At 35.5% G+C, this 11,438-nt stretch overlaps 1 protein-coding gene across 1 annotated transcript; it reads right to left on the reverse strand.

The window, feature by feature from the left end:
* Positions 1-809: 809 nt before the first annotated feature.
* Positions 810-9,737, reverse strand: LOC109102808 (matrix metalloproteinase-17-like). The gene is given in 17 exon segments (XM_042738153.1): positions 810-877; positions 967-1,077; positions 1,159-1,223; positions 1,314-1,456; positions 1,568-1,728; positions 2,516-2,958; positions 3,071-3,334; positions 3,772-3,921; positions 4,129-4,202; positions 4,314-4,437; positions 4,534-4,710; positions 5,765-5,942; positions 6,031-6,139; positions 6,295-6,448; positions 6,538-6,670; positions 7,534-7,874; positions 9,666-9,737. Coding segments are annotated over 11 exon segments (1,881 nt in total). The 5' UTR covers positions 7,702-7,874; positions 9,666-9,737; the 3' UTR covers positions 810-877; positions 967-1,077; positions 1,159-1,223; positions 1,314-1,456; positions 1,568-1,728; positions 2,516-2,608.
* Positions 9,738-11,438: the final 1,701 nt, after the last annotated feature.

An 11,438-nucleotide genomic window follows, 5' to 3' on the forward strand; every position in this document is an offset into this window, starting at 1 on the left:
TCAGACGAGGATTTCAGATAATTATGCTGTGCGGATCAATTAAATATCCAGGTATGTAGTACTGTTTTTCCCCTGAAGTGATGCAACGGGTTCTTTGAATTCTGTTTAACTGGAATGAATTTGAATGGGAAAAACTCTGGACTTCGGGCAACTGGGAAAAACCCCTGTCAGAATGACCAGGAGCTTTTAGAAATGAGGACAATCCCACAAAATACTGAACATAACCACACAGTCATATTTATAATAATTTGTTTTCTGATTTAAAGCATGTAACAGGTGTGAATGTGAATTTTTGTTATTATTGAACACACACACACACACACACACACATATACAATGATGAATAACAAATATTCTTTATTCAATTTCACTTTCACATGTTGTTTTTCTTGTCATGGTGCTTCTTACAAATTTTGTTTGCATAATAATGTTTCATGTATGCATGCATTATTGATCTGATTTGTCCAAACTTGGCTTCTGGTCAGACGAGCGTACACAGAGTTCTGCAATAGAAGAAGAAGAAAAAAACTCAGTTTTCTTAATGTGCACTGTTTTTGCAATTAATTCAGTGTCAATTCTGATTTCGTTTTTGATTTGGGGTTTAAATTATGACATGGACATGTTCTTTGCAAATTTACCTGTAACTTCTGTATCTGAAATCATGTTTTATACATATGTAATATTGAATCTCACATGACCAGGAGCTGTTTCCTCACAATCACTAATAATAGCTGTTGCTTTCAGTGAAAACATACTTGAAACCCAAACTGACCTGTCACTCCATCATAGGAGTACTGGGGTTCTTTTTCGAATCCAAGACACTCAGCTTGCTTCCAGTAGGTGTCCATGTCAGACTGGGTTGGGTTGCTCTCTCTCTCTGCGGGAGCGAAGAAGCAGTAGTAGTAAAAAAAATGTAAGGGAATACATAATTTTAACATGATGTGATCCATGGATTTTGTGACTTACTGAAAAAGTACAGAGACTTTATGGTCTCATTTTTGAATTGGCTGATGAAGCTTATGGTGGTACAGTCAGGACAGGATGGTAAGAACTTGCCCTCTGATATTGTGCCATTATCTGTGGATCAAATACCAGCATAACATTCACTAGTGCTCAGAACCAGTGAGCTTTAGCTGAAATAAGCTTTTGTTAACTTACCATTGGCATAAAAAGTATTATCTTTAAAAGTTCCGTTGATGGTGCTAAATTCACACTTTCCTTTTCTGAGAGGGAGAGAGATACAGAATGCTAGCCATCATAATGATGAAAATCATTCAGATTAGCAAAACATGTTATAAACAGAACCGTCTTACAGCATGTTCCCTTGACTGAGGGTTAAAGTATTTGCAAGAGTGCTTGGGCCAAACTCTACCCAGGAGCTGTTCACAGTCTTCAAAATATGTGTAAATAAGTGGTGATCAGCTATGCCTTCAAGGCATATCCATTTACCCATGATCTATTTGGAAGAGAATAGAAGTTGTGAAATTTAAGCTCCTTATATAATCTCCAGTAGCATTAATTTACTAAAAAAGAATAGCACTAAAATATATTAATATAATGCACTTACACTTTTATAGTCATCCTCCAGGATTACTGGTGTTATGAGGTCCTTACAGTCTGGCAGAGACGCCTGACTCAAACTAAACAGGCCCAAAAGAGCAGTCAAGACCACCGAAGTAGACATTGTAGAACTCCAGAAGAGGATTTCAGATTATTGTGCTGCATCACCTGGATAACAAGTACTTTATATAGAACAGCTTATCATATATTATCACCTGGATGTTCTAAAGTGATGCAATAGTTTGAAAAATTGTGGACTTTAGGGATCAGGTCATTCCTGAGGTTACACAATACACAAATAATTGTGAAATAAAAAAAAATCTTATTTTTCTTTTTATTGGTATAGTCTTTAGGTACATGTTTAAAAAAAGAAAACAGAAAATTGATAAACAAAAATTGTATTTATAAAATATATGAATATAAATATATTAAATCAAATTTACATTGCATTTTCATTTTTATTTAATTACAATAGAGTTTGTTCTGTAAACGAAACTTTACTGGTCTTCACAGATCCTTCAATCCGTCAATCCGGTAGTATGTTATTTGAAAAAAGCAAATAAAACTATGAATAAATCACATATAAATCATATTTTTGAACCCAATGGATCATTTTATGAGATTTGCTTTCTGCATCTTCATAATCAAAATACTGTATGAATATATCATTACACTTCTAAATTCTAGCATAATATTATTTGAACTCTCCATAATCTTTAGTGAGCTGACAGACTTTAAACTGTAAATCATTAACATCAGTTCATTTGTTGATGTTTGTTTTATACTACATGAGGTTTGATATGAAATATAACATTAAAAGGAGTTTTAGCAACTAAAACAGGAATTAACAGAGATAGAAAATCAGTCATTTGGTAAAACTGAATGTAACAGCACTATAAAAGTTTTTAATCGCAGAACTGAATCTCAGTATAATGGTTGTTAAAAATCTTCTTACCAATTATTTTAGTCATTTCCTTTGGTCTGAGATTGAAAGTCAAAGAAAAAGTTATTTTGGGGTATGACTATGTAAATTTGGATGTGGAAAATATTAAAGTGATGGATAACAAGTCCCAGTGATCAGAAATAAAATGGGCAGTAGTAAAATAGGTCCACTTTGAGTCACTGCACTGTTTAGACATGGACAGTCCCAGCGAAGAGGTTTATCTCTATCGTTTTTTTCTTTGTGAATGATCTGGTCGATTATTCTTTGCCCTTTCTGCTCACGAAGCTCCTGTTGACCATAGTGAGAGATCAAAGAGATGTCGCCGGGGCTGTCAGAGGACGGCTGAGGGCAGTCCAACCAATCAGTGGCCAGAAGCCGAGGGTATCCTTCTTCAGGGGCGGAGCCTGGGTGAGTAAATTTCCAGTAGAAATTGCCTTTCAAAAGTTAGGTTGAACCTGATTGATATAAAGAATAAAAAAATCAGTAGCGCACTAAAAACCTGTCACACACATATATTCACAATGCAGCATTATATATATTTTAACTATAGGTCTTGAAGCAACACACCCCTAAAGTCTGCAGTCCTTTCTCTCTCGCTGTCACTCTCCATGATAATTCCATTCACTCCTTCTTCAATCAGCTCTCTCCAGACTTTGCTTTCCTCTTCTTTCTTTCCATTTTCTCTCACGGAGCCCCACACCACACCCTGCTGCGGGTCCCAGTGCAATCCTTGCCACCTTCCTTCTGAGTCCTCAGCAGCCAGAGTAGACAGAGGCTGAGGGAAACCCTCTTGGAGTGATGACAGATCCTTAAACAGCCAAACCTGGGAATCTACACTTGTATGTTTAGTAGAATGGTGTCAAGTCTTAGGTGAAACTGATGAAAACTTGCACATAAAAAAGCAAATGGGTGTAAAAATATTTTTTTAGTGAAAATATAAGTTAAGTGCAAATAGCACTTAACTTGTTGGCAAAGGATATTTAGTCTAGCTCTATCCACCAGACAATATATCAATAAAAACCCCATCTGGCAACAGTGGTGTGGAAATATGTATGAATAGCATCCAGTGCCATTTACACTAAGTGAAAATAGCATCTTATTACTATTTACACTTTGTAATGTACTACTATTTACCCAATTTGCACTTAGCCTCTGTCATATTTTTATTCTCTGCACTGGGGCCAAGTAAAATAAATCTCTTTAAATGACATAACTTTCAAAAGTGTGATGGACAATTGTTTGTGATGTGATTGTGGTGGGAAACTGACCACTGATAAAGATGATGGCATGATCCGTGTGTCTCTCCAGAACTGCTTGCAGTGGAGGAAGTGAAGAAGGAAGAGCCGACCAAAGTCTCTGTACAGGAACAGCCCTGACCGACACCAGACCACCTCTGCTCACTCTCCACATATTCTCACCTGCAAAATGCATAAGGTAAGCTAGAATTAAAAATGTAGAGAAATATATATATATAAAAAAATAATTTGCACATATGGTGACACTGGCTGGATGGATAAAGAGTGTTACAATAACAAGAGTACTAAGAAGATGTCAACACTAAAAGTGGAGGAAGTGTTAATATATTAAATAACTCTTTAAATTAGTTAAAAGCTTCAAGTATCTACCTTTAAAGAAGAAGATCTCTCCTCGAATCTTAGCAACTGCATCAAAACTGGTGTTACAGCGATCCACAGACTTAAGACAAAGAGAAACATTTCATCAAATATATGATTTTTCTCTTCCTTAGCATGCATTGAACATTTTAACAAACTTGTTATTTAAACTTATTTAATTGATCCTTTCTTACTTGTCCAAATGGCTGTGAGCATGTCTGTACATGTGTGTGAGTCTGTGTGCTCCTCCATGTCGGTGACGCAGTTGACCCTCCGTCACAAGATGAGGTCTGTCAGTTGGAACATGGTTTCCCCTCTTACCTGAATTGACAAACAGACACACATGTAGAAAAGATTCTTTGAGTAACTGCCAAACAGAGATTCCAAACAAGACATCTAATGACAGTTAATAAAGACCATAAAGGGCTGTGATGTGTTGAAGGTCATGATGTCCCAGGCTGAAGTGTAGTGGGTCTCCTAGGGGCCCCTGGTAGTATGGACGCATTACAGATTGGCGTGCGGATGAGTGGGTCAGTCCGAGGGCATGACCAAGCTCGTGCACCAGCACCGTGAACAGATCTGTGCCTTCTGTTGCTGTGTATAAATGTGCACACGTTTAATTAGGTTACTATCAATACTGGATATATATATCAGCTGATATTGAATACTTAACCCCATTAGATTAAAGGTCTACTGTATCATATTTGGATACACAAACTTCTAAGAGCTCTAAATTACATGATCAAAGTTTTGCTGAAAAACTGATTGATACAGTTTTAGCAAGTAAAATGCCTTTTAGTAACATCTACCTTGTAGGTTGTGGTAAATCTGGCTTTTTGCTTTGAAATCTTTACTGATTTTTTGTGAAGTTAATGTAATAACTTTTACATTGTTACAGTATTGGAAAATTAAGTTACTGCATGGACTGAAGCAACTTGGGTTTTATTTGACTATCCATACAACTTTTTTTTGTTTTTTAGAATCATGTTAAAAATTTATCAAATATGATACACCAGGCTTCTGAGGAATGTCTCATTCCTCATTGTATTGCTTTGCATTATATTTTGCCCAATAAAACAATAAAAACTGCAGATCTTTGATCATAAAATAAGGATTTAAATCTTAATTAAACATTTTATTGGAAGATACAGAGTGAGAACTGATATGCATTTTACGTAAGTAGTTAGTTATAAAGATCTCATTGATTTACATTACAAGCTATCAGAATTTAATCTTACTTTTTGACTATAAAAATATAAGCAACTGCTCCATTTAGCATATTTTTGTTCAGTTGGGCCTCTGAATTAGTACAAGCTCCATATTTTTTTTAAATATATATTTTGTCTAATGCTTTAAGAAACTTTAATAAACCATTAAAGTTTTTCTTTTTTTTTTTGTTTACTTCAAATGTCAGGCTAATTAAGGTTAATTGTGCTTATCTTCCCCCTATTTTACAATAAGATTAAGTAAGCTAATCTTTAGAAAAAAAAAAAGATTTCTTTAATATTGTACATTATAAATTTGTAAAACTTAGTTTCACTTGTACCAATTTTTTTTTTTTTTTTTTTGGCCACAGCATTAAAAAGTATTGGCCTGTACTGTCCTGTTTGGTTTTACTTTGGCTTTGTGCATTATAAAGCAGAATTACCTGGTTGTCTGAATGCCCATTCCTCCTCTGCATCCAAGTGAACCCCACCAGCCCTGTCTGGATCTGATGGAAAGAAGGCATGGCCAACAGATCCACCTGCTCCATCAAAGGGATATCCGTCTCCATGGGGACCACGCAAGAAATCTATCTGGAGATCCGCCCCCTCTGGTCCTCGCACCTATTTGAAATAGTTCAACACATAGTCTGTGAAGTTACATAAACACAAATGTATTCAAAAACACTGGCTTTTAAAAAGTAAGCAGAACCTCATGGAATTCAAGTAATGTTGGATCAGCCCACACTCTGAGTGCATAGTACACAAGGGAGCGAATCATTTCACGGGACAGTTTAGAAGATGCTGGGTAAGAACGCAGCCTGAGAAAAAATAAAGAATAAGAGAATAAGATACATTTACTGAGGTGTTTTTCATATTTTTCTTTGCTGTGATACTGTGTATTAACCATCAAGTATGTGAAAGCAGGATGGAAAAGCAGAAAGAAAAACACAACTGGTAAAATAATCAGGCTAACCTCCAGTTAATATTTCTTCTTGTCCAGGTAGAAGCTGCTCTTTTCATCCTTTGATTTTGCATATCACTGTGTAGTGCCGATGTCTGAATGATTTGGTCATCATCATCCGGAAGTGAGCACCGGGGTGTCTGCATCAGTTGAACAGTCTCTTCATCTGTGAGAGGAAGGTGAGGGTAAAGACAAAAGCACAAATGAAATAAGATTTAGATTTGAAAGAGTGGGGGACATTATTGTTTTTCATACCTAACATTCCTGTGTCATCCAAACCGGCAAACCTCTGCATTTTCTTCACTGCTTGAGTGACAGCAGTCCAGGCCTGTAACTGACCTGTAGAGGGATCAGCGGGTGGGAGGTATCCATACTTCGTGAGCCAATCCTGCCAAACAGAACAACAAGAAACCATAAAAGATATATTCAAATACACTACCATTGAAATTTTTGAAAGAAATGTATGCTTTACTCAGCAAGGATGCAATCGATTGATCAGAAGTGACAATAAATATTTTACATTGTTAAAATATTCTATTTCAAATAAATGCTGACAAATTCAACTACTTTAACTTTAATCCTAGGAAAAAACTATATGACCATGGCACAACTTTTCATCTTTTCAACACTGATAATAAGGTTGCTTGAGCATCAAAGCAGCATATTCAGCATAATACATTACATTTTAAAATATGCTCTATTAGAAAAAAAGTTATTTTAAATTGTTATAATATTTCACAATATTAATGTATTTCTGATTAAATAAATGCAGCCTTGGTAAGCATAAAAAACTTCTTTCAAAAAAATGAAAAAAGTACTGACTCCAATCTTTTGAAAATTAATTGCACATTCTGCATTTCTAATTATTTAAAAAAAAGTTTTTTTTTGTATATAAAATAATATAGTATAAATAATATATTTTTTAAAAAATGTATTGAAAAGTATTCAAATTAACCATAAAAGCAATATAAAAATGTCATTTGCAACCAAGTTTAAAATTAGTGATGGGGAGTGTGATGTCCCCAAAAACTCATTTTAAGGGCAGAACAGATTATTAAGTTTTTCTTAAAAATTAAGAAAATAACCTTGAGAAAATGTGCACAAATTAATCATGCACAATAAGAAGCATTTAGGGTATCAAATAAGCATATAAGCAATTTCATGTTGACCTTAAATGGAACACTACAACACTGAAAAATCTTTTCCAACCGCAGGTAAAACTGCATGTAAAAATTCCAATCACATTCTCACCACAAGTTTGATGCTCTCATCTTCTGTGGGTAAGACAGTGGGTAAAGCAGTAGACGTAACCGTGCTCGCCAAAGTGGTTGGCAATGCATCTTTATCAGCCGTTCCATAAACTTCCACTGTACGTCCACACATGCAGAAGACAACTGCTGTCCAAAACATCGCCATCATACTGACAGTGTATACATCATCTGCCTGGAATAGTAGAACTATGAAAAAATACTGTTGATAGAGATATGCAAATCTCAGTCCTCTTTAGTCAAGTGATTTCAATGACGTCACCTTTGCTGAATCAGAGATGGTGGCCTCTCTTGTGTTGAGGAATTGTAGGATTGATGCCAGCACTGTAAATGCAGTTTGCAGTGGTGATTATACAAGACTGTGTTCTAAAGTATTCTAACCAATGACAACAACAACTTTATATGTGACCCTGGACCACAAAACCAGTCTTAAGTTGCACGGGTATATTTGTAGCTATAGCCAAAAATACACTGTATGGATCAAAATGATCGATTTTTGTTTTATTCCAAAAATCATTAGAATATTAAGTAAAGATCATGTTCCATGAAGATATTTTGTAAATTTACTACCACAAGTATATAAAAACTTCATTTTTGATTAGTAATATGCATTGCTAAGGACGATTTTCTCAATATTTAAATTTTTTTGCACCCTCAGACAGATATTGTCCGAAACCGATCCTAATAAACTATACATCAATGGAAACCTTATTTATTCGGCTTTCAGATTATGTATAAATCTCAATTTCAAAAAATTGACACTTAAAGGGATACTCCACCCCAAAATGAAAATGTTCATTTTGGGGTGGAGAATCCCTTTAAGACTGGTTTTGTGGTCCAGGGTCACATATAAGATGATAAATTAAATCAGTAGCGCAATCTCATAAAAGTGAGGACTTCCTTCAGTCCCAAAATTATGTACTTTACTTAACTACACTGCCGACTGCTTTGGTAAAGCTGCTTGATTGAATTGCAGATAGCTAGTATCAAAGAGAAAAGGATGAAGAGGCTACAGAGGTTTTATGTGACTAGGATGTGAGGCTTTAATTAAATTGGGAGGTGCGGTTTCATTAAAGAAATGAGACAATGTGGGAGACGGCGGGTTGAAAGAGTAGGAGGGACAGGGGAATGGGGCATGGAAAAGAAGAGTTATGGAATAATGGAATTAAAGGAAAACACTGCCAGAGGACAAAGACAGAGGACAGTGTACGAAAGGGAGGGAGGCTGATGGTAAAAAGGGGAAGAGACACATGTATACATGTAAATATGTGAATTCATTAGTGTCTGAGAGATAAGACACTGACCCAATCACAGAAAGAAACTAGGGGAAACCTGCATAAATGTGACACTCAATAAATGTAATAACATAATGCATCGGCATGTCATTTATGATATGCAATTCAATCTCTCAACCTTAACTTCTCAAAAGTCAATTTTATTTTTTTTATTAGTAGTAGTATTAATAACAATATATTAAATTCTTAACTGTTTTGGGTGAAAAATGTAAGAAAAAATGTTGTGTAAGTAACTGTGTTTTAGCATCATTTAATTTTGTTTCATATGTATTTTCAATATCATATTGTTTGTTTTGCTGTGTTTACATGTGATCTGAAGACATGTACTCAAGTCTGTGCTCTATAATATGAGGATATGTCTAGAATTTAAGAATGTTTTAAACCTTATATAGACATAAATTCCATATTTGCATTCTGAAGGCTACATTATGAAGGTTTATCGTTTACAGTTATTACATGATGTAACAAGAAAGAAACAAACATCAGTCTTTGTACTTCTGTATCAGACTTATGTTTATTTGATGCAGGTAAAAGATGTCAAAGATGTATGAGGCTAAATTTTAAAGCTTTAAGTGAAACATTTTCCAACAACATGAGCAAACACGAAAAAGTGTTATGAGCATGCATTCATTCAGCTCTATAATTTACACCACAATAATGGTGTCAAAATTCAAGAGAATTTATAAGACATAACAAAGGATCCAGAATCTTTTTAATCTTTAATAACTGTATAAACTCAGACAACAACAAAGAAAACTTACAAAAAGTTACATACAGTGAATGATGTTATTCAAAACAGAAAGAAATGGAACATGCTTACCTTGCTCACAACTTCATTCCTCCTTTGCACTCGCCTGCTCTGTCCCGCTGCCTTGCTTCTCTGTTCCTGAACAGATGTGCTCCTCTCATCTCCTCAAATCCCCCCCCCGCCTCTGCACTCGCACAATGGACTCCTAATACCCCCTCAATAACGTACCCACCCACCCCTGCTAAGTGCATCGGGCATTTGCTCCCTCTCTCTCTGTGCTTGGAAGATACCAGTGTGAAAAAGCCTCTTTATATCCAGCGAGGAGATTTAGAGACATGCTTAGTTGCACATGTCCATCCACTCTCTGTCAAATTTCCTTCATGCTCAAACCACTCAAATGTCTCATAGATTTCATCACCTGCTAACGGAGGAAACACTGATGTGATTCTGAACAAAGTATGAACACTTCCATATTTATATATGGATCCTTAAATGAGAGATCTAAGTCAACTCCCGGATTAGGGTTTCACTTTATCTTTGGGTCTGTGTGTAGTTGCAGATATGTTGGGATTAAATCCTCTTAACGAAAGGATTAAAAAAATTAAAAACCAAGATTTGAACAGATCTAGCTATAAATGCATTGTTGCTGTCTGGTCCGCTGTGACATATCGGATTGAGATAGGCCTTAACAACTTCTTTATGACAATTTCTGTATGTAAAAAATGTAAATGTTTGTTGCCACATAAAAAATGTATAAAATCCTGGGATTTTTGTGCAGGGGGTTAACTTGTTCATCATGGCTGAAAGCAAGAGAGAAAGCACATTTCCAGATGGGCTATCTGTCTTTTTTGCTGGATAATATTGTGGGGAGTCCCAAGGGAATAGCCAGATTGGAAAAGCATACTTACAAGGGCAACTGAGGCGTGTGCTGAATGTTTATAGTGTAACTTGACCTCTTGATCTGGTAAACTTCTCAGAGTATAACTTGTCAACTGCAAAAACCGTATCACCTTATATCTTATATCATCTTACTGAGATATTACAGCTTTTAATAGTTTTAAAATTGCTTATACAGTGTACTCTGCATTTTAGTTATTTGACAAAAACTTTCCATAGAGAGTGTGCAGCATGAGTAAAGGATGCATTTTTGCCTTGTCTTGCTGATGATTTTGATCCACAGGTCAAAGTGTGTGGCCCAGAGGGGCAGATGTGTTCACTGTATTTTTAGAAAGATGCACAAGGCAGGACGTTTATCTGTGAATGGATGTGTGTGTTCAATTAGAGAGTCATCAAGAGCCACAAAAGACCAAGTGAACTTCCTTGTCTCCGAGACAACAGAGATGCCTTTAGAGGAACTCTGCAATACAGATATTCATTGTGCACCCAGGACATGGGTCTCAGCTTCACTCTCAAAAAGAATGGCATTGAAATTTCTTACTATGGTCATTTCTTACTAATACCACAAAATATAGACTCCCAGAGAGTCACTCATCCTTCTGTTTAGAGAAAAGTAATGTTTTCACAATTTAAAAGTTTGGTATCAGTAAGAATTGTTTTTAAAAGAAATTAATAATTCACTGACACATTTACTTAATCAAAAGTGACAGTATAAGCACATGCTGTTCCATGGGTCGCGGAACCATGGTATAAATTTGACATGGGCTAGAAAAAAACAGGATATAAAGCTCATTTGTATTGTCAAAGTTCTTTATTTTATAGTCTTTGGTATTGTATAGCCTACACGTTTAATTATTAAAAGATTGCGATCTTGATTCAAACACACACAATCTTATTCCTAAATGACGGTGATTCTGCTCTGTCTATTAAACCTTTGAAATCACAATT

This window comes from Cyprinus carpio, chromosome B14 (assembly GCF_018340385.1).
Source record: "Cyprinus carpio isolate SPL01 chromosome B14, ASM1834038v1, whole genome shotgun sequence".
NCBI lineage: Eukaryota > Metazoa > Chordata > Actinopteri > Cypriniformes > Cyprinidae > Cyprinus > Cyprinus carpio.